Raw genomic sequence first — 24,836 nt, 5'->3', positions numbered from 1 at the left:
CGACGAAATAAAAGCACAACCGAAATTATGTATTAAGCCATAGCTCTACTTATTTCTATACTGTATGCAATTTTTCGCGCGCGCGACGAAATAGTCACAGTGTCATTGGCTGAATAGATCACGTGTCCTGCGTTCAGATTGCGTAACAAACGCAAATCTTACAGTGCAATCTCTATTTCACACTTTCTGAAGCTATCGTACCGTTTTTCGTGGATTTCATATTTATACTTGCCTATTCCGCAAGTATGCATTTTCAATGCTACAGCGCATTAAAGATCTATCCAGGAGACTACTACTCGGTTTTTTGGCTACAGTGCCTGAAATTGCGGTACCGATCTATAAAAATTTAACCAGCTTTTTTTCACACTTCCCTTTCCGGATTTCTTTCTTTCTTTCTTTCTTTAGTCTTGAATTTGCTTGATACGGCCTTAACGTTTTCTGATTCTCTGGTGTTTGTAGGTAGTGTACTGTGACCTAACAAGGAAAACGTACACCCAACTGTTTTTGTTCATCATTTGCGCGACTGTAGTACATATTTAGAAGCAACAAATAAATGCTGCTGTAGTGCGACGCACTTCCCAAGTGTTTTTGGGATCGACAGACCAGAGGTACTGCTTTCGAGTCTCGTAATTGGTGGAAGGTTAGAGAAACTAAAAAATCACTTGAATCGCTACAACGAATTATGTTGTTTTGGAAATGAACAATAGCAGTGATAATTTGGTAAACTAGCAGCGACTTATATTCATTATATGATACGAATTGGGCTGAAATTACTGTTACATTTATTTATTGATTCACTCATGCCCGTATCTCAAAGTAATTTCGCACTATACCTGCTGTGAATGTCTGCAATACATGCATGAACGTATCGGTAGCTAAATGTTCATTTCATCACTGTTCCTTTCTTATACCTCGCCTCTATTAAGCTGGTGGTTCAGAGGGACTAATGTTTAATGTGTTATACAGAGGGGTCCAGAAAAATTTAGAGACTCTTTAATAGTATTAATGAAACAAAATGATATTTCATTACACTTCTTGCCCAGGGGAAGGTTATTGTGTGTGTTCAAAGTGACCACCATTAGCAACCAAATAATACTGGTGCTGCTGAACTGTTGACCGAACTACGGCTGTCGGTGTGACAGTCGCACAGGACGCCTCGATGTCTTCTCGTAGCTTGCTTAGTGTAGCTGGTTTCTGTTGATAAATTTCATTTTTCAAGGTCTCCCATGGGTAGAAGGCATGAGGTGTAAGGTACTCAACAGCTCTTCTACCTGTCCATTGTCCAGGTAGATTTTCGCCCAAGTAGGCTCTGACGCCTTTATGGTAGTAAGGTGGAGCGCCATCTTGTGGTAAGTAAAATCTTCCGTTTCCAAACACCTCTCTGATGGTAGGTAAAATCGAATTATGTAGCATGTGAAGATACACTTCGTCAATTACAATACCTTTAAAGAAGAATGGACCAATCAAACCGCGCGATAGCAGGCCACACCACACATTAACACTCAGTAGATTAACATGTTTGTCCATGTGAACGTGAGGATCTTCAGTACCCAGTACACGCAGCTGTAGCTGTTTACAGTAGCGTTTAGTTTGCATTGCGCCTTGCCAGACCAGATAACCATCAATGCAAATCGTTCATCCTCGCGAAGTATGCTTTCAGACCACTCGCGATACTCCATCCTTCGTTCTGGGTCGTCCTCGTTCATAGTGTACAGCGATTTGGAATGTACACTTTCCACTTTTTAGCCTGAAAAATTTGTCGCACGCTTGATCGGATTATCCCGCTTTTACTGGCACCCTGCTTCACAGATTTTTGAGGTAAAATGTTGCAACACAGCAGCGCTGGAAGCTGGACTTTTGATGTTTTTGGTCAGCCAGACCTTTCCTTTTGCACATACTGAACAGTACCGTCTGCTTCAAATTTATTCCGAATAGGATAAATTGTTGTACGTGTTGGTGGCTGAGTTACGTACACATTGCGCTATTGCCGTTTTACCTCCATCATGTTCTCGTACGTCCAGAACCACTTCATTACGACCTTGCGTTACTCAAACTACAATCTTACTTCATTCATTCATTGCTGCACTTCGCGGCCAAGCGTCAGATACTGGCTAGAGGCATCGCTCTCCTTCCACAGTTAAAAACAATTTCGATAAGTTAGCTATATATCGTACCCAGCAACCTATGTCCCAAAGCCCATCAAACGCGAACTGGAAACCACTTTAAATCATAACTGGAATAGCCACTGTATTTCGTAATCTCCTTCCTCGTAGAGCGAGTCGAAAATCACCACCACTGCCCCATGTCGCTAGATTTTTATATTCTTATCCAATACTTAAATGTTGGCAATAGCCACACGGTGTGGCTCCATTGGTACTGGATAGTCAGCGCGCGCGAGCTCCGCTATATATGGAAATAGTGTGCCAGCTAACAGAAGTGCGACACGAGACTAGACACGACTAAATGAAGTACCTTATTTCCCACCCTATCTGCAGTTTCGAACTCCTGTAACCGCATGTCATTAGGAGTAGACCGTCTTTATAGCCAAAGGTTTCAAAATGTCTCTGAGCACTATGGGACTTAACATCGATGGTCATCAGTCCCCTAGAACTTAGAACTACTTAAACCTAACGACAGCACACAACACCCAGTCACCACGAGGCAGAGAAAATCCCTGACCCCATCGAGAATCGAACCCGGGAACCCGGGCGTGGGAAGCGAGAACGCTACCGCACGACCACGAGCTGAGGACTTTATAGCCAAAGGTTTCCTGCGTGAGTTTGTTGTGATAATTCGACTCTGCAAAAGTCGAAACAGGGCATTTATTATGTACAAATATTAGAAAAAGTAGTTTTTATACGTAAAATTTGCTTTATTTTGAAATAGTGTGTTGTTATAAAAAATAAGGAAAGCAATCAACACTATTTTAATGACAACGCTGACAAACCAGCAACGAACACACGACAGCATTGCTGAGACGATGTCCCTGCTGCCGTGTGTCGTGGTTTAAGGTACGCTATACGTGCAGTGTGCAAGACTTTCTCTTCTCCCCCTCCCCACACACATGGTCTACACGGTAGTTTCTTGCTGTAGTCTCCAGACATCCGTATTATTGCAGAATGGCACCAACCTTAGTCTGGAAATATTTTTACGAAGTGACATAACAATTAAGTACAATGCTTCATTTGCTCTGAAAGATTAGGCTAAAAATCATCTGCCGTCGTCGTGAAAATTCCAGCTGACCGACATCCGACTCGCCCGAGAACCATATTTACTATTTGTCCATCGGGAAAACTTAAAGCAATGCGTTAATAACGCACTACAAAATAGAAAGTAGCTGATTTGCTACCGGTATCTACGTGATACGCCTTTACCTACTTGCAGTCGTTTAAAACGGATAAATTAACTTGAAAAACAGTCTCCTTCAACCTCAGTTTTCACTTTTTAGCACTGACTATTCGTAATGCCCAAATACGGATATGGACCCCGATCGTAACATGACTTTTGAACAGAGTTAAATTAGTATCAGTACGGGAATATTGCTGATTTTTTATGGTGTTCAACCATTTGGCACTTTTCGAGAATAGCATCTAACGGTGGACGGATGAAGTTTTCCGTTTCTTTCTCTAATTTAATATTTCGATTCGATGTATCTTGAAACTGAGTGTCAAAATTATTCAGTCTTTGTTCGATTACTACATTTATTACAGGAAATAACAGGAACAAAAAACCGAAAATCAATTATTTATTAAACAGGTTATTTTGGGCAGTTTTAACAGTAAAAGTTTACACCAGGGTCACACTGAGTCTGGAGTTTTTTACTGTGCATTCATCACGGCACATACACACCCCGTTGCTAACAATGTAAATTCAGCAGTCAGTGAGATCTGCTAGAGGAGGGACGTTTCAAGTTATGGGATATTACTGTTTAATTTGACAAATTTTTGTGAAACGTCACTGTGACCCTGGAGTACACTTCATGTGAACTTCGGAGGTGTACACTACTAGAGAAAAAAAACTATATAAACGAAAACTGGTTGTTTTAGCGATAACCGTCATCCCTACATGGTTCAGGACCACCGTGGACATTATATTGTCCGAACTGTACTTCTATGTTGTTCCTAACAGAGTGCAAAGGGCATCGGCGCCCCGTCATGTTGAAACCTTATAAGCTGACGAATTCTTAGCGGCTCATTTTCTAGGAACTGTAGAACGACATGCTGAAGGAACGTTCTGTACACAATTGTGTTCAGTGTATCTGGAAGTAGGTAAGGCCCAAACACAAAATAGTTGCCAATACCAGCCTGTGCACTCGCAGCAACTACAGGCTCGACACATTAGTGCGAACGTGTATTTCTGCATCCCATTTACGGCTGTTTCAACTGTTGAACATGCCCTCTCTTGTAAACATAAGCCTTGTCTGTAACCAAGAAAATGGGGAAACTTGGGTGTCCCCGGCTGTTTCAACTGTTGAACATGCCCTCTCTTGTAAACATAAGCCTTGTCTGCAACCAAGAAAATGGGGAAACTTGGGTGTTCTGCCCATTGCTATAGGAGCCAATTTGCAGCCGGCCGGTGTGGCCGTGCGGTTCTAGGCGCTTCAGTCTGCAACCGCAAGACCGCTACGGTCGCAGGTTCGAATCCTGCCTCAGACATGGATGTGTGTGATGTCCTTAGGTTAGTTATGTTTAAGTAGTTCGAAGTTCTAGGGGACTGATGGCCACAGATGTTAAGTCACATACTGCTCAGAGCCATTTGAGCCATTTTTGAACCAATTTGCAAACGCCACTCGACATGGTAAGTCCGCTGGCTGTAGTGATTGTATCTTCTGTGGATGTATACTCGTGAAATTTTTGTTCATATAAGACTCTGGGAACAACTGACTGGCTTGTGATTAGAACGCGGGCAACTGGCCGGCTGCAACAGTCGCGTGTAACACATTCTCCTCTGGCTTTCTTGAATACCTCACACAGCTAGTATCTTCCATGTAACAACGAGGGATCCAGTTTCTCGTAGGCGCCTACGTACAGATGCAAAGTACTGTGACGTGGTTCCCATCGGTGCGAGAACTGCTCACCATAGCGTCGTTGCGGCGCTCTTCCATTTCATTCAGTGAACCAGTACACGAAGTGTATATCAACCAACTCTTCATTAGTAAACCCATCCATAGTACTGCTATGTATTACTATTAAACGCACGACTAACACTGTCGGAAAATAAAAACCTAGACAGAATCGAGCCGTACTTTATTCCAGATGAGGGCAAACAGGTACGGAGTGCACCGCTGTTGTCAACATCATACACTGTAACAAGACGCATAGCTCATAAAGCCGATATTTGCACTGTTGTGCTCTGTTTTCAGTGGAATATAGATACAAAATGCTGTGTTGTCCGAACAAGGCACAGCCAGGGCAAAAGCACCAAAGACGCTAAGATGCGAGCTGGTGCCAGTGCCTTAGACTCTCTCCACTTGCGCGATTACTACCAGCGCCACGGGTGGCGGTGAGGATGAAGATATCGACTTTGTCCCTGCCAACTGGCGGACGAGTACGATCCGCTAATGACCGAACGACAACAGACAGAAGCGTACGCGAGCTACAGAAGAGCAGCTCTCGCCCACTTTGTTATAGATCATCGTCCAGGGACGACTTCAGACAGGGAACGTTGTTTAGTGAACTCTTAGAAGTGAACAGACAGTAGTTGTAAACTGCGTTTGCTATGTACTGTGAAGGTTATCAACGATTATTTGCACTTAGCCATTGAGGGCCTTTCTTGTATTGTACTAGAAGCAGTGCTTCAGACTTCATAATCAGCAAGTCACAAAGGTAAGTAAACCTCTTAACTCCTTTGTGTGACTGTTACTGATTTGCAGAAGTGTTGCAGAGTCTTCATTCTCCTATCCTGTTACCTGACTCTGGAGCATAGCTATGTAATAGTGGCAGGGGGGAAATTGTCTTAGCGATGTCCTGCCCCAGAAGCCGTTTCACGTAGTTACAAACTCGGCCTACCGTAACAACAGTGGCAACTCGGCCTCCATAACAGTAGCGACGAGGTCTTTACAAATCTGGCGACGAGGGTTTACAAATCTGGGGACGAGGGTTTACAAAACAAAAATCAACTGAGAAACAAACCAAACAAAATGCAATGACTCTGCAACGAGCCGCTCTGCTGCCAGAGACAGTGGGTCCCTCATACCAGAATACAATGTATCTCCGAACAGCATCTGAAAGCTAGTTGGAATTGTGGCTCAACCTGTATAATAAAGCCACAGTTATCGTTAAAGTCCTTATGTCCTTTCTATTTAATTAACTGAAGTGGTGCTGTGCTCGAGGCTCGGGATTTGTAGTTGTGAGGATGGGGTTCTAGACTTCATCTGGCCTTCTACCTTTGGTTATCTGTGATTTCCTTAAATCACTTAAGGAGCGTGTCGGTATGGTACCTTTGAACAAGCGTGGCCTATATTTCCCCCATCTGCTGTCCAATACGAGTTTCAATCTCTAATAATCTTGACATCGATAGGGCATTAAACCTCAATCGTCATTCCTTCATTTGTCTGATATCTGACTTAATGTATGTGCCTCGTTTCTTTTCAGCCACGTACTAGGCGAGATAGTAGTGGGCAAACAATTTTCAAATGGGCATGCAGGTGTTCGAAGAAAGGTTCTCATTTCCCTAAAAAGAGAGTGTCATGGTCCAAACTAGAAGAAAAGTGCCTATATTTGTGTCTGGAAACCAAAATTTGTTGAGATATGGGTGGTTTCAGTTGTGAAAGGGCAGGAAAGGGGGGAGAAACAGGGCGGGAAAGGGGGAGGGGGAACAGATATGCTCAACAACATGATAGATGTCTACCAACTCCACAACGAAAGCACTGCAGCCATCTGGCAATGAGCAGAGTTCATTATATCCTACATGAATGCAGGCAAAGCCAGTGTGGCCACCAACCATTGAACTATCAGTATAGATTAGTTCTGAACCCCAAAGCACACTTGGAATGGAGAAGAACTGGCAACTGAGGGCCTCATGTGGATCCTAAACTTTTGGATCTTGAGGGGGAGGGGGTTGCTCAACAGAGGTGTACGTGAGCAGGCCTGGAGAAGAGATTGTAGAGGGGAAAGCTGGATTTGAGCAAAAGGGGACTGCATATAAGGGCGACCATAACCCAAGACCTGGCCCGCCATTACAGAAGAGGCATCTCTGTATCTGGAAAGAGGATACGGTAGTTTGAGTACTTCAGAGAGCAGCAGGTGCTTAATGCATAAGCTATAAACTGTTGCAGGTGCAACCTGCAATTGTGGAATCCCTGCCTTCACTAAGAGGCTGATTATATGACTAGTCTGAAAGGCGCCAGCTGCCAGTTTTATCCGATAATGGTGTATCAGGTCCAAAGGTGATCTGAGCTGCATGAGAGTCTCCTGTAATATGTATGATACTGGACCCATGTTTTGTAGAGTTGTCCGTGCCTCAGTTGCTATTGTTGAGGAATTGGAAAGCTGTGAGGTGCCACCAACATGTTTGCTTTAGCTGATGAAGATGGGGAAGCCATGTTAACCAGGCATCAGAGACCAGTCCCAAAAAAGATGAGAGTCCACCACACTGAGGGACTGGGCATCAAATTACAGGTCCAGACAGGGCACACTTTATGGCAACAACGGAAGTGCATAATACAGGCCTTGGCAGCCGAAAAATGGAAGTACTGAGTGAGGGCCCAAGATAACACTTTGTATTGCTCTGTGCAGTCTGCATTCAGCAAGGCCCATCGTGATGAACAAAAATAAATGCGAAGGTCATAAGCATACAAATAAGGAGACACTGAGTCCCACAGCCTCCACCGGACCACTGATAGCCACTAAAAAGAGAGACATTCAAAACAGAACCCTGCAAACACCTCTGTCCTGCAGACAGGAGGTGCTATGGGAGGCGCCAATCTGTACCCGAAAAATTCAACGTGAAAGAAAGTACCAGATAAAATCTGGAAGGTGGGCGAGGAGGCCCCACTCATTTAAGGTGGCAAGAATGGCACCATGTGGTATCATAAGCTTGATGCAGATCGTAGAAGAGTGAAACAAGAGTTGACACCAAGCAAAAGCTATTTGGATTGCAGATTCCAGGTGGAGTAAATTATCTGCAGTACAACGGCCTCAGCGAAAACCACCCTAGGTCAAAGTCAAAAGATACCAGGATTTATGGATCCAATACAGCCTTCGACTCTCCACATTTCCAAATAACTTGCAGAGGACATTGGTTAAACTGATCGGACAATAACTGTCCATCTGAAGAGGTGGTTTATCCGATTTCAAAAGTGGAATAACTTAACTTTCTCGACAATGGGAAGGGAACTACTACTCGCTCCAGAGACGGTTAAAAAGGGCAAATATGTGACACTGGCTGGCTACAGATAAGTGTTTAAGCATTTGGTTGTGTACCTGATCCAGTCTAGGGCCGTGTCGGGGCAGAGAGCAATGGCGCTGGCGAATTCCTGCTCGCTCAATGGGGAGTCATAAGGCTCCACACGTTGTGGAACGAAATATAAAGGGAGTTGTTTAAGATGTTTGAGAAGACAGGATATGGGCTGATAGTGGACAGAAGCTGATACCTGGGCGAAATTACGAGCAAAATACCTAGCGATTGAGTCTGGGCTAGTGACAATAACACCATTCAGAGAAACTCTCAGGACATGTGTAGGACATTAGCCAGAAAATGCTCCTGATCTTTGCTCATACCTGTAGAGAAGAAGTGTGTGGCACTATGGCGACGATGATCTTCCCAAGAAATCCTTTCTGGAGACATTTAAAGCCCAGGAGGTCGTCAAGAGATGGATGCTGTTTGTAGCGTGTGACAACATGACAGCACTCTTTGATAGCAGCAGCAATTTCTGAGGAACACAAAGTGGTGGTTTTCAGTTGGGGAGAATCTGAGGAAAAGGGAATCGCTGATGTGGCTGCTGAAAGGATGGTATTGGTCAAATTCCATACAGACTCATCAGTGCCATAGTATGCTGGAGTAGCTGGGATGGCATCCAAGGAAAATGTATCCCAATCTGCATTAGTAAACGCCCACCAGGAAGGACACCCAGGCGAATGATGCTGAAGGAAAGATAAGACAGTCGGAAAATGATCGCTCTTGCACAAATCATTGTGAATTCCCTAGTGAATGGAGGAGAGGAATCCAGGGCTTGAGATGAAAAGGTGAATAACCGAGAAAGTGTTGTGTGCCACACTAAAGTGTGAGTGAGCTCCAGTGTTGAGGATGCAGAATTCAAGCCCTGCCTACTGGTCTCCAACAATCCTGCCCCAGTCGGCGGTCGCACTATGTCCCCACAGAGTGTTATGGGTATTAAAATCTCCAAGGAGAAGAAAGGGGGGAGGGAGCTGTCAACGGAGGGCAACAAGAGCAGGAAGCTTAGGAGGCCAGCCTGGGGGGAGATTAAGATTGCGTATCATTACCAAAGAGTCAAAACGGAACGGCCACCGCTTCCAGTGCAGTTTGAAGAGAAACCCGGGAACTAATAATGTTCTTGTGGACCAATGTACAGATACCACCAGAGGCTGGCAAAGCCCTGGCAAGAAGGCTTGGAAACCATGAAGAGTCGATGATTAAGTACCCACAAAATGAGATCCCTGCAATACAACACAAGCTACACAGTAGAGAAAAAGAAGAGACTGCGATTTCAGGAGGTGACGATAGTAACCACTATAATTCCATTATAAGTGAGTACAGGAGTCCAAATGGACGTCGAACAGGCCAGAATCGATCATTGTTCGAGGCAGTGTCTGTCACTGGTGAGTGCAGAGCGATATCCACGAATGTAAGACAGGACCCTTGTTCAGAGGGAGGGGGTGACACTCCTTTAGAGGGCGAGAGTAGTTGTGGTTGGGAAGACAGTCACAACAATATCAGAATCCAAAAGAGAATGAGCGGCCTTTAAGTCCACAGAGTATGGGTCCCATGTCTGACTCAACGTAACAGGCTTCTTGTCATGGATTCACTGGGGACAAGGCTTCTAGAAGTAGCCTCATCCCTGGCAGGTGCCAGTGAGGAGTGTTTCTTCTCTGGCCAATGAGAAGGAGTGGTTCCATAAGGGGTGGGAACTGGAACTGCAGGGAGAAGGGAAGAGAAGGGGGGACATAATGGGGGTAAGGTGGGGGGGAGGGGGGAGGAGGAGGAGGAGGAGGAGGAGGAAAGGACGTCACAGCAGCAAAGGTACAGGTTAAAAACACCAAGCTGAACTTCTGTTGGGCCTGAGAGTAGAATAGATGATCGAGTTTTGAATTCCTGAATCTTCTTTTCCTTTTTATAACCTGAGCAATCTGGCGAGTGAGGAGAGGGCGGGCCAAAACAGTTCATGCACTTGGGCATTTGGACGCAAGGACTCTCCCACATGGAGACGGTGGTTGCAGTCATTGCAAATAGGAGTCACCTCACATCGCAAAGACATGTGACCAAAATGGAGACACCAGAAACAGCACATGGGAGGTGGCATATAGGGCTTCACATCACAATGGTAAACCATACCCGAGTTTCTCAAAATAGGTGTTGTTGTTGTGGTCTTCAGTCCTGAGACTGGTTTGATGCAGCTCTCCATGCTACTCTATCCTGTGCAAGCTTCTTCATCTCCCAGTACTTACTGCAACCTACATCCTTCTGAATCTGCTTGGTATATTCATCTCTTGGTCTCCCCCTACGATTTTTACCCTCCACGCTGCCCTCCAATACTAAATTGGTGATCCCTTGATGCCTCAGAACATGTCCTACCAACCGATCCCTTCTTCTGGTCAAGTTGTGCCACAAACTTCTCTTCTCCCCAATCCTATTCAATACTTCCTCATTAGTTATGTGATCTACTCATCTAATCTTCAGCATTCTTCTGTAGCACCACATTTCGAAAGCTTCTATTCTCTTCTTGTCCAAACTATTTACCGTCCATGTTTCACTTCCATACATGGCTACACTCCATACAAATACTTTCAGAAATGACTTCCTGACACTTAAATCTATACTCGATGTTAACAAATTTCTCTTCTTCAGAAACGCTTTCCTTGCCATTACCAAAATAGGTAATGCCTTAGAAAGTCAGGATGAAAGTGCTGGTATCAACAAAGTTGTCATTAGAAGATCTCTGGATTCGCGGTATGAAATGAATGCTGAGCTGTGTCAGATTAACCCTGAATTCCTCATCAGCATGAAAAAAGAGGTCCCTATAAAAGACAATGCTCTGGATCATATTAAAGGACTGGTGAAGAATAATGCTCACTGTGATGTCTGCTAAGCACTAACAGGCACAAAGCAAAGCCGATTGACTGGCAGGAAAGGGTTTAATCAGAAGGAACCAGACTGCATATTACTAAAGGTGTCAGCTTCACCAAACTTATCTTAGGTGTGTTTGGTAGTGGCGAAAATCTCCCTGTCTGTCCTGGAACAAACCAAGTAATGGGGAATGGGCTTCACCCCTAAGCTGTGTACCTGGCCGTCCCCCCAGAGAGTGGCTAGGGAGGAAAACCGAGAAAGCAAAAGCAGAGAGAGAACTGTTCCTATCTGAAGAGATGGCTGCATAAGAGTGACCAGAAGTATGGAGCTTAGCATGCTTCGGTACCACTCACTCCAACTAGGGGCACAGCTCGTCGGTGCTTCCCAACTGCAGCAAGGGCCGTCTGGCACGGTGGTCGTTGCCAGGAGTTCCAATGTCCTGTCGAGATTGATAGAAATTAGAGCTAAAAATCAAGTAAGATGTAGGCTTGGAAATTTTTGCAACCAGCGAGGCGGACGTGACTGGACGTAGCTTATGTGTAATGTTGACTCTGTTAACAAGAGCGGACTATGCCGCATCACGAGGCTCGAGAGCTGTTGCAAGACACAACCCTTAGACATCGGCGTGCGGCCTGTTTGTCACGTAGGCCTCACGTGCTACCGCGTGACACACACTCAATGCTCAAGAGTACTGAAACTTCTAGAACAAGTGGTGCTGGGTGCAATACCGCTATAAAAAGGCTAGCCGCCATATTCTGAAGGCAGTGATGGAGCGGCAGGTCAGTCGATCATAAATGGTTTAGCTGGAGTTCTGAAGCTGTGAGATCGCAGTGCAGTGCAGTGCTGCGTAACTACGAGGAGACTTATTTCCATGTAGTCAACATTTAGTCTGGCGCGCCCGCCTCTGCTATGTCGGGACGTAAACTCAGGGAACTATGAGAATTACACTACTAAGAAGACAGTTAGTAGACTCTGTATATAGAACTGTTTATAAACCGGATGTGCCAGGGGTGCTTCGCCGGCCGTGGTGGCCGAGCGGTTCTAGGCGCTACAGTCTGGAACCGCGCGACCGCTACGGTCGCAGGTTCGAATCCTGCCTCGGGCATGGATGTGTGTGATGTCCTTAGGTTAGTTAGGTTTAAGTAGTTCTGAGTTCTAGGGGACTGATCACCTACCATAGCGCTCAGCGCCATTTTTGAACCAGGGGTGCTTCCAGTGTATATATCCTCATGCACTGATGTATGATTGCATCCATTATACCCCGAGATCCCAGCCGAGTTCCGTATTGTAACTCATCCTACAGCCCTCTTTTCGGTGGAGGAGGTGCACAGAAGGAAGCCCACGACCATAAGACCTCCTGTCAAGTAACTTCTTTGATGTGCATCCTTGCAGTCCTTCCACTCACCCGCAGGACTCGTCAGTGGGACACGACAGCCCGAAAAAGATGAGCAACCACTCCTAGGCATATGAAGTGGTGACAACTCTAGTACCAGAAGTGTAATCCCTGTGTTGTCAGGGGGCTCAACCAGATGGATATCTAATGGCTCTACCACATGGACTGGCTACCATGCAGGTGGCCTAGTGGGATGGTTGGGAGGGAAAGGAGAGGAGAGGAGAGAGGAACCCACACCAGGGAGGGAGTTCTTCCCCAGATGGGTCACACTACGCAAATGTACAAAGAGTGGTCAAACCCCAATCGGGACCACAAAAAAAGGGAGAGCAGAAACACAAGACCAGTATGTTAAGGAATGGTGGAACTGCCAAAGGTAATCTCACAAACTGAGAAAGAGGGGTAGGCAGGAGAGGGAGGAGCTGGGATGAGAAGGAGTGGACATGGGGAAGGGAATGCAGCTGGGGAGAGAATAGAGGCTGCAACAGCTCTGTGCACACCCCTCTTGTACCCACTCTGTGGGCACAACCTAAGGATGCAGCGTTACCTTTGTACTTGTGGTCGGCCTCGTACTGGCGGATGGCTGCGCGCACCTCGTCCCTGGAGCGGATGCAGGGCGCCTTGGGGGCGCTGCGCGACCGGTGCGCGCGGTCCCTCTCGCGGCGCGCCGCCTCCTGCGCCAGCCGCCTCGAGAACTCCGTCACGCTGTCGTCCGCCGCGCGCCGGAACGACGTGCCGTACCGGAAGTGCATGCCCGGGATGTAGCCTGCACACACACACACACACACACAGTAGCGGCGCGCTCCAGCACTGTATGGCATACGATAAGTCACCAGGCCAGCCAGAACAGGTGGATTTTCTTTTTGTTAAATTGGAATCGAAAAATTGCTCAGAGAAATCTAAAAATTGTGAACCATTTGTCACACAGACTGATATTTATGAAGCTATCGCTTTTTTCTCTCTAAGCCACAAACGACACGTTTGACTAACAACTATGTCGCACTAACATGATAATGATTTCGTGGATATGCTTCGTCTAAATGAAGCACTTAGTGGCAAAATGAATGGAAAGTTTCACTTGTGAGAAAACATTCAGAGAATAGTCACATTGGAAACAACGTCCAGGGTTTGGATAAAAATGTGGAAGCACCAAAAACACAACATTACCACGCCTAATACTGTGTAGGAAACCTGTTGTCATTCAAAACATCTTCCAGTCACCCCGGATAGGATAAATGCAGGTCCTTAATGGGTTTCAAAGAAATCTTAAACCATTATTGCCGCAAAATAATGGCAAGTTGAGGTAACAAAGGTGGAGGTGGCTAGCGATGACGCACCCATCTCTCCAAAGCAGATAAAGGCTTAGTAATATCAAGAATTAGTGACTGCTAGCAGGGGTGATGTGGCAGTTCATCTCTGCGCTCACAAAATCAGGCTTGTACGATCCGAGCTGTGTGAACATGAGGGCTGTCATCCCGGAACACAGGATCACCACAGCCAACAAACATAGTACAACGGCATGGACTTGTTCAGCCAAAATGGTCACAGAATCCTTGGCAGTAACGTGACCTTGCACGAAATGGCTGCCCAAATCCCCACCGACCCTCCGGTAGTTTTCATTCCTGGATTGAAAACTCTGCCAAACATTGGAAACAGCAAGGAACAATACTTATCCGACCAAATGATTTTCTTACATTGTTCTACAGTCCAGGTTTTATGGCTCCGGCACCATGTTTCCGGTTATGGGCATTTCCATCGCTGATTCATGGTTGTAAAATTCCAGCTCTCCCTTCAATTCCCTATATCTCGAGCGGTAGTTAAATGTGTGTATTATGCTGTTAGAATGCTTAAGTATTTCATTTGTTGGCTATACGAAAACCAAAATGCTTGGCCAAATATTTTTAGCATAGTGATGATTAAACGTCCGTAACGTTTCTAGATCAAAACTATATATGTATATGGGTATTGCAGCTAAAAGATTGCTGTGTCTTCCTCAGAATCATATCCAGAAAAAATATATTTGCGAAGTTATGTAAGGGAACAGCAGAAAAGTAGACCAAATTTACTTCTACTTTTCTGAAATACCTTTTCATTGCCTAGATACACTGTGATCAAAAGTATCCGGACACCTCCAAAATATACTTTTTTTCATATTAGGTGCATTGTGCTGCCAACTGCTGCCAACTACTGCCAGGTACTCCATATCAGCAACCTCAGTAGCCATTAGACATCGTGAGGAGGAGGAGGAGGAGGAGGAGGAGATTAGTGTTTAACGTCCCGTCGACAACGAGGTCATTAGAGACGGAGCGCAAGCTCGGGTTAGGGAAGGACGGGGAAGGAAATCGGCCGTGCCGTTTCAAAGGAACCATCCCGGCATTTGCCTGAAAGGATTTAGGGAAATCACGGAAAACCTAAATCAGAATGGCCGGAGACGGGATTGAACCGTCGTCCTCCCGAACGCGAGTCCAGTGTGTAGACATCGTGAGAGCAGAATGCGGCGCTCCGCGGAACTCACGGACTTAGAACGTGCTCAGGTGATTGGGTGTCACTTTTGTCATATGTCTGTACGCGAGATTTCCACACTCCTGAACATCCATAGGTCCAGTTTCCGATTTGATAGTCAAATGGGAACGTGAAGGGAGAGACGGCCGACAGTTGAAAATGGTCGTAATTTGCAATTGGCAGTCATCCATGCAGACCATCATACAGGAATTCCAAACTGCATCAGGATCCACTGCAAGTACTATGACAGTTAGGCGGGAGGTGAGAAAATTTCGATTTCATGGTCGAGCGGCTGCTCATAAGCCACACATCACGCCGGTGAAAGCCAAACGACGCCTCGCTTGGCGTAAGGAGCGTAAATATTGGACCAGGGTATATACGTGGACAAGGAAAAAAATTCCCGGATTTTTCCGGGATTTCCCTGTTAAAAATACTTTCTCCCGGATGAAAACACACTTTTTCCGCGTTATTAAGTGACAGTATATTTCCCCTCGGAACTGTAAAACTGATCAATCCTTTTGAATGTTATCTTTTAATATACGGGCGTATAAATTCCCGGCACTTTATAAAACTAAACTCAGGGAAGAAAACCCCTTTTGGAAAAATTTGATGTGCAGCAACATGTACGCTGCATATTTTCGTATTACGAAAGTATAAATTCGAATTCCACCAAATACCGCATGTTACTTTCCGAACCAGTGTAATCGAGATTGCGATGCGCTTTTGTAAGCCAGTCATAGCTCATGTCACGTGATCTCACCAGCCGATGACAGCGGACGACAGCGGATATTCAGATCCCAGGACACGTGATGTCAGCTAGTAGAAACATCAAAAACAGCGCAGATACACAAACAGGAAAAGTTAATGTTTTAAATTAATGTACATAGTGTTGCTACAAGAAAAGCAATGCTTTCACATATAATATTGGTCTCTAAGGTTAATAAGCTGCAAGGGAAGCTAAGCTTTCACATATAATGTTGATATTTTTGCGCGTGTTACACTTTAAAATAGATCACACAAATGTTCCAGGAAAATTTTTATCCTAGTCCACGGACTTGTCATCAAAGTTTTCTACAAATAAATTAGCTACCACCGAGGAGAGAGAGAGTTTCCCGTGGCACTATATCAATTTGCTCATAAAAACGACATGAATGTCTGATCTTCTGGGCTCGAAATACTTCTAAATGTCTCGTCATCAAACGCTCTGTGATTTAAGAAATTCATCGTACATTCTCGCACATAGTTCAACTTGCGTCAAAGGAAATTTACTTTGAAAGTAACGCTTTTCAAACCACCATTTCCAATATTTTCCTGCGACCAGTTAGAAATAGATTCGTTTCAGTAGTCGCCAGATAAGAGGCGCCACCGCGCTTTGGCAGCTACTCTGACGCAGGAAGCCCGTATGTTCGTATGTGTAAAACATTAAAAGATCTTACATTATGTCATAAAAGAAACAAGACATCAGAGTATACTCCAAGAGCATCGGAATTTCGTGAACCATACTAAAATGGCACATTTAATGTGCATACTTAAAGAGCATATTCTTATATCCATATTCCCAAAGAAGTAGGCCTCGACCTGATATGAAGCTTTTCAGTGTGGGTTTTGGGATGTAAATTTTCTTGGAGTACCAGTACTGTATTTACTCATTTTTGATTCTTTATTAAGGCATAATGCCATATGTGCTAGAAGATGAAAATGTGCCCTAGAAATGCAGCGAGCAGTTGAAATTAGCCTATAGTACGGAACTAAACACTTAGTTTCAAACAGATTGACTTCCTTGTTCTACAAGACGATTAATGCATGACCGTCAGAAAAGTGGAAATAAAATTAAATCTGAAACTAATAACATATATTAGCCTTCCGTAATTATGTGACTGTATTTTAGTTCACTTGATAGCTCCTGGCCACAGAAATCCGTTTTGTTTTCATTTGACATAAGAGCAGTAAACGAAGAGGAAACAGCAAAATCACTAAATGTAAACACGGGTCACGTGGAGACTACACACATTCCCACTGTAACTCAAGACTGCTCTGCGCATCAGCCCCGGATCTACGATATTTCCGAACCGGGGCAATACTAAGATAGTATTCCCGGAATTCTAAAAAATTCCCGGGTTTTTCCCGCATCTCCCTGTTGTCCCGGGTCGTATACACCCTGTGGACGATTGAACAGTGGAAAAACGTTGTGTGGAGTGACGAACCACGGTAAACAATGTGGCGATACGGTGTCAGGGTGCGGGTATGGCGAATGCCCGGTGAACATCATCTGCCAGGGTGTGTAGTGCCAACAGTAAAATTCGGAGGCGGTGGTGTTATGGTGTTGTGTGTTTCATGGATGGGGCTTGCACCCCTTGTTTTGCATGGCGCTATCACAGCACAGGCCTACATTGATGTTTTAAGCACCTTCTTGCTTCGCACTGTTGAAAAGGAATTCGGAGATGGCGATTGCATCTTTCAGCACACTCGAGCACCTGTTCATAATGGATGTCATGTGGCGGAGGGGTTACACGACAATAACATCCCTGCAATGGACTGGCCTGCACAGAGTCCTGACCTGAATCCTATAGAACACCTTTGGGGAGAGGGGGGGAGGGAGAGACTCTCGAACGCGAGTCCAGTGTGCTAACCACTGCGCCACCACGCTCGGTAATGATTATATTGTGTGCAGATGAATTTGATGGTGGAAAGTGTATTCTGAAATCAATCAGGTATACATTCTATAAACTTTTACGCAAGAAAAAATACAATGCATAAAATACGCTGAAGAGCAAAGAAACTGGTACACCTGCCTAATATCATGTAGGGCCCCCAGGAGCACTCAGAAATGCCGCAACACGACGTGGCATGGACTCGACTAATGTCTGAACTAGAGCTGGAGGGAACCGACACCTTTAATCCTGAAGGGCTGTCCATAAATTTTAATAGTACGAGGGCGTGGAGATCTTTTCTGAACAGCACGTTGCAAGCATCCCATATATGCTCAATAATGTTCATGTCTGGGGCGTATGGTGGCCAGTGGAAGAATTTCAACTCAGAAGAGTGTTAATGGAGCCATTGTGTAGCAATTCTGGACGGATGGGGTATCGCATTGTTATGCTGGAATTGCTCAAGTCCGTCAAAATGCACAATGGACATGAATGTATGCAGGTGATCAGACAGGATGCTTACGTACGTGTCACCTGTCAGAGTCTTATCTAGACGTAACAGGGGTCCCACACCAACTGCACACACCCCAGACCATATAGAACCTCCACGAGCTGGAACAGTCTCCTGCTGACATGCATGATCCGTGGATTCATGAGGTTGTTCCCATACCCGTACACGTCCATCCGCTCGATACAATCTGAGACGAGACTGTGCAGTCCAATGTCGGTGTTGACGGCCCAGGCGAGGCATAAAGCTGTGTGTCGTGCAGTCATCAGTGGTGCAGGAGTGGGCTTTCGGCTCCAAAGCCCATATCTATCTTTCACTGAATGGTTCGCACGCTGACGCTTGTTGATGGCCCATCATTGAAATCTGCGGCAATTTGCTGAAGGGTTGCACTTCTGTCACGTTGAACGATTCTCTTCCGTCGTCATTGGTTAAGTTCTTGCAGGATCTTTTTCCAGCCGCTGCGATGTCTGAGATTTTATGTTTTATAGGATTCTTGATATTCATGGTACATTCGCTAATTACAGGGAAGTCCCCACGTCATCGCTATCTCTGAGATGCTGTGTCCCATCGCTCGTGCGCCTACTAGATCACGTCTGCCATTGTAGCAGCACTAACCGATCTAACAACTGCGACAGACACTTGTTGTCTTATAGGCGTTGCCGACCGCAGCGCCATATTCTGCCAGTTTACATATCTCTATTTGAATACGCATGCCTATACCAGTTTCTTTGGCGCTTGGGTGTATTCGAATGCCAGACATGTACTCAGTTAAAGATGGGCAGGTGAGCAGAGCAGTCCGACGTGACGTGGTGAGGCAGCGTAGTTACCTGTGTAGCCGAGGATGTAGCGGCGCGGCCGGTGCTTGACGTCCAGCGCCAGGTCGCGCGTCTGGCCCTGCTCGCGGACCCCGGCGCCTGTCGCCTCCGGGCCGGGGCTCGGGCTGTGTCGGCCGTTGGTGCCGTTCTGCAGGCTCGCGGGCTCCCGCTGGTGGTACGGAGCGTGCCTCAGCGAGACGCCCTTCTCCTTCATCTCCTGGGCCACAGAAGCACACATCCAAGTGTCAACCCGTGGCATGTGAAGTGCAGCTCCGTCGGCGTACTCAACTGTGGGCACTACATGAGAAGACGCCCACACCCACATCTACGCCCCCACCCACATCTACGCCCCCACCCACATCTACGCCCCCACCCACATCTACGCCCCCACCCACATCTACGCCCCCACCCACATCTACGCCCCCACCCACATCTACGCCCCCACCCACATCTACGCCCCCACCCACATCTACGCCCCCACCCACATCTACGCCCACACCCACATCTACGCCCACACCCACATCTACGCCCACACCCACATCTACGCCCACACCCACATCTACGCCCACACCCACATCTACGCCCACCCCCACATCTACAGGGTGGTCAGAAACAAGCTGAAACGCTTGTAACAGTGTTGCCACAGTAGTAACACGGTTCCCGTCAGATCACCAGAAAGCATTGTCAGACTTGGATGGGTCGCCGTCTGGATCTGCAGTGTGGTTTCGATAAGTGGGGTGCACTCAGCCCTTATGAGCCCAATTGAGGAGCTACACGACTGAGAAGGAGCGACACCTGTCACGAAAACTGACAATGGCTGGGAGAGTGGTGTGCTGACCAGATTCCCCTCCGTATCAGCCAGCATCCAGTTACGCCTAAGGGCTGAGGATGACACGGTGGCAGGTCGATATTCTTGGGCCTTCAAGACCTGTTCGGACAGTGGTTTTTGTAAGGTTGTTTAGGGCAGGTTGTGCTGAAAAATAATTATTCAGAAAAAAATTGATACGTTGCGCCGGTTCCGTGTTAATCAGAATTGTAGTTGCCCAGTTAGGCTGTCGTGCGCGCAAATTCAAGCGCCCCGCCACAGACGTTGTCGCCAAACGTGTTCTTCGTTTAGTTTCATAAAACCAAACGAGACAGCGATACAATAATTGGACATGAGGCGATAGTAAGGATCAATCTGCGCCAAAGGCTGAGCAGCCTCTTGCGCTATCATCTACGCTATGAGAACAACTGACACTAATTGTATCTGGCTAGCCACTTTAATTTGCACGTGCAACGGCCCGATAAGCCAATCTCATTGTTAATTAACTCTGAAACTGTGCAACATACAGATTTTTTTTTCTCAACAATTCCTTCTAAGCAGTCTATCCTGTAACACACTTGCAAGTTTTTCTGACTCTTTCTGACTACCCTGTATATTTTACACCTATGGGCGTCTGGAGAAATTTATGCAAGAGGGGGAGGGCGGCAAGATTCTAGAATATCTTTTATATCTGAAGGCTTGAGAAATTTATTTTTATTACTAACAAAAAATAAACAGCAAAAATTTAAGTGATTAATACTGCTCAGAAGGAAGAAGCAGGATATAAGCTTTAAAAACGCTTATTCAACTTATGCCACATGTAACACTTTCTTTAATAACATCTGGTGACGTTAACGAATTTATTACATTTGTATTACTTGTCTTTCTTCAACATTAAGAGGCTTAATTAAAGATTAATAAATTTTTTCCAGAGTTACATGCTTCGGATTGTTAGCGTGAAGTGTAACGCAGCATTGGACGAGATGAATGGGGGAACCTCCCAAAACAATTAAGAGTTGTTCCTGTGTACCATCGACTCTAAACGGCCTATATAACTCAACGAAGATGAGCCCTATCTCCCTGCTCCCCCCCCCCCCCCCCCTTTCCCCGCTCCACCAATCTGACATGTTATTGTCCAGTCATGCAAAATGGACAGCTGAATTCGTAATTTTATGACAATTTTGGTCTTTGTTGCGCCCCTTGTAGTTTGAGGTCACATATGAGATTTATTTCGATCTTATTTTTCTCGCTTTTTGCCTCTCTGCTAGCACAAAAAATGGTACTTCCTCTCTTCAGATGATGCGTCTGCGTTCGTCACTGAAAACACCTGCAGATATAATAAGATCGTATGCTTCAGAACCTACTGCATACTTTGTGCTGTTATAAGAAAATATGGCATCACCAAGCAATGACAGGTCTCTTTCGACCACATAAAAATGTGTCAACTATTATTGTGATCAAGTTGGCAGCAGAATGCCAGGGTATTCTTGCTGAAGTTGGAAACGGATGTTGGGCATGGATACTCGGCTATGGTTTTTTTTTAATTATGCTGCTAAAAGGTTCAGGAATTATGCCAGCGTGTTGGAATTTTCCTTATCTAGAGCTCCATAATAACTGTATGAGCAAGGGACCGAGAATAGCTCAGGAAGTATATTTTCGCAATTGTCCGTGAATCTCTATATCAGTCTTTGATGTGGAGCAACGCCCTAATCACCACCGCGTCAAAGGAAAGGTATAGTTTGTGAATTCTGGACCCCCACATACCCAGAGGGAACAAGTGCTTCCTCTTACCGCCGTTACTCCCCTCCTCCCTCCCTCCTCCCCACCCTCTTTCGCACCGGTATGCTTACACCGTACACTGTGTGATGAATGGCATCTCTTAACCGCTGTCACTCCCTCTTTTTTACAGTTCAGTTCGCGGAAAGAACGGCTGTTAGTACACTTCCATGAGCCTAGATCTGATTTACTTTTAATTATCACCCTGAAGAAAAAGTTATGTAGAGTGCGAGCAAAAATTGGCCGTATCTGCGCAGACGGCGTGCTAGTGGTGTTGGTGCGGTTTGACAGCTGTACAGACACGAACGCATTATTTCCCAAAATTTGTAAGCTATAGGTAGGTACTTTGAAAACGATCGTATTGACAGTTTATGTTAGTATAACCAATAATCCGACGCATACAGCGTTCAAAGCAGTATACAGTACACTGAGCGATTCAGCTGGGTTTTACGCAACCTGTAACGCCTTCAAAAACCACGCACGACATTTTCATATTCTGTCGCTCTTTACGTACGAAATATTAGTCCTACAGAAAAAAATTAATAGGGTCTTTTGTACGAAATTTAATGTAGTACAATTTTGTAGTAGAACACGTTTTCGTTGGAGACAGTGGTCTCAGAGTTATTCAAGAAAAACGAGCCTGAAGGTCAGTTTTGTACGTTTTTCTTGCATAATTCGAAAACTAATGCTTCTAGCGAAAACAAAATTTAAACACATTGAATTTCATACAAAAAGTTCCGGTTCATTTTTTTGCAGAACTAAAAGTTCGCGTGTATTGAGCGAGAGAAAATGATGCGTGTGGTATCTGAAGGCATTATGGATTGCATAAAACCCACAGGTAGGGGCAGCCAAATCACCTTGTACAGAGTATAGTGGCGATCAAAACTATTCTGTTGATCTTTAGGGTCTCAACAGTATTGTATAGCTAAGATCTGCTTAGAAGGAGTTCATATGCCATGACATTTGAAAAGGAATAAATCGATTACTGCCCTCAGCTGAGTTCCGACGTCCAATTGAAACTTTAGTCCTGGATGACGTGGTAAGGCCTAAACCCAAAGATCCTGGCCTGCGTTGTTCTACTGTGCACTTCGCCTCGACCAGACACACTCCTCTAAACAAAGTGTTGGCCGCGTAAGTGGGTCAGAGGAAGGGGAAGCGCGGGTGCGGTGCCGCGTCGCCGGCTCACCTTTATGATGTCCTTGGTGTTGGCTCCGTAGCGCTTGCCGAAGCGGAACTTGAGGGTGGGGCAGTGCCCGGTGTACCTGAAACGAAAAACAATCTCTGTGCCTCAGTGCGTTCTGCACGCAGGGCAGTGACCCAAACACACACACGCACACAAGCACACACGCACAGACAGACAGACAGACAGACAGACAGAGAGAGAGAGAGAGAGAGAGAGAGAGAGAGAGACTATCTCTACGTCCTGCATGTTGAAAGGAAAATGCTCAGAGAAATATAAAAATTGGGAGCCATTTGTCACGCAAATTGGTCTTTAAGGAACTGTCACTTCATTTCTGTAAGCCACAAGTGACAAGTTTGAATAACACTTAACTGTGCCACACTAGAATGATAGGGATGTCATGGATGTGATACGTGTAAATGAAGCACGTCAGTCGCAAAATGCGCGAGAAGTTTCAGTTGTGAACAAAGCGAAAGAGAGTAATAGCTTTGGAAATAATGTCCAGGGGTAGACGAAAATATGGTAACACCAAAAACACGACATTACCGTACCTAATACGCAAAAGAAAAACCGCTGGCATTCAAAACAGCTTCCAGCCGTCTCCGGTGCATGGCTGCATACAGGTCCTGTATGGCTTTCAAGGGTATCTTATACCATTCTTCGTACAAAATAGTGGCACGTTTAGGGAATGACGATGACGACCACGCACCATTTTTTCTAGAGCAGACCACAAAGGCTCAATGATATTGAGATTTGGTGACTGGTAGCCAAGGGAGTGCGACAGTCCATGCTCGCGCTCATGAAGTCCACGACGATGCGAGTTGCATAAACGGGAATACTGTCATCTTTCAATAAAGTATCACCTTTCTTTCTTTTGCTTGTGCCATTTTTCCCGCGGATACGCAGGGTCGGCATGGTTAATCGGATGTGGCAATGTTAGTTGAAGGGGTGGCCGGATGCCCTTCCTGCCGCCACGCTATACCCCTCGGGAAGGAATTAGTGTACCCCAACTGTCTGCGACTAGTGTAAGCCATGGAATAGTGCGAAAGTGTTCAGATGTGTGTAACTGAGGCGGGGCGTGGGGACTAGCCCGGTATTCACCTAGGGGGATGCGGAAAACCGCCTAAAAACCACGTGCAGGCTGGCTGGCATACCGGCCCTCGTCGTTAATCCGCCGGGCGGATTCGAGCCGGGTCCGGCGCGCTTACTCGAGTCCACGAAGCAGCGCGTTAGCGCTCTCGGCTATCCTGGCGTGTTCTATGAAGTATCTCCACTGGGGAACAAAACATTGTATCATGGGATGGACTTTATCAGCCAAAATGGCCACAGAATCCTTTGCAGTAATGCGACCTTGCAGAGTAACCACTAGGCTCACGGACTACCACCACATTGTTACCCAAATAATCACCGAACCCGCCAGGCTCGTGGGACTTAAACTTTGACAGAAGTTGGAAACAGTGTGGAGCAGTGGAACAAAGTCATTTGGTCGGATGAATCTTGTTTCAGCGTACAGCTTTTATGGCTTTGGCACCACGTTTTCCAGTTACAGGCATTTTTTTAATTCAGTTAGCCCTGCAATTCCCAGCTTGTGGAGCTAACACTTCGGCTACCTTGGTTATGGAAGCAACTACTTTACAAGCACCAGTAACATGCTCACGTTTGGCTTCACTTAGCCCCAACATAATGCACTCAGAACTACATGGAACACCGTTGTGACTACTACTGACAGTTGCAACGTATTTTCACAGGCGCCCTTCGTGGTCAAATACAACAGCATGCATTTATCTCAGTGCTTCGATATTTTTTCGAACATCGTACTCCCTTTGGGCTCGTTCGCCAGTTTTATACTTTTTCTTGTGTTCGAGCTTTGCTCGTACCTCTCCAACAACCGCGTGAGCCCCCCTGCTCCGCGGTTTACAAAGGTCGTTCCTACTAACTTACATTTTTGACGTTAACTATTGGCTTTAC

General features: G+C 45.7%; 1 protein-coding gene across 1 annotated transcript in view; it reads right to left on the bottom strand.

Annotated features, from left to right (window-relative positions):
- The window catches only part of LOC126175881 (protein FAM166B-like), a 328,760-nt gene that overhangs the window by 17,453 nt on the left and 286,471 nt on the right, over positions 1–24,836 (bottom strand). The window contains exons 2-4 of the mRNA XM_049922921.1: positions 22,875–22,950; positions 19,120–19,324; positions 13,182–13,400 (exon numbers count right to left, since the gene is read on the bottom strand). Of these exons, the coding sequence (XP_049778878.1) occupies positions 13,182–13,400; positions 19,120–19,324; positions 22,875–22,950 (500 nt within the window). The remainder of the gene's footprint in view (positions 1–13,181; positions 13,401–19,119; positions 19,325–22,874; positions 22,951–24,836) is intronic.

Source organism: Schistocerca cancellata, chromosome 3 (assembly GCF_023864275.1).
Source record: "Schistocerca cancellata isolate TAMUIC-IGC-003103 chromosome 3, iqSchCanc2.1, whole genome shotgun sequence".
In the NCBI taxonomy this organism is placed as follows: Eukaryota; Metazoa; Arthropoda; class Insecta; order Orthoptera; family Acrididae; genus Schistocerca; species Schistocerca cancellata.
Note: the sequence above shows the minus strand (reverse complement) of the source record. Positions and strands in the feature narration are given on the sequence as shown.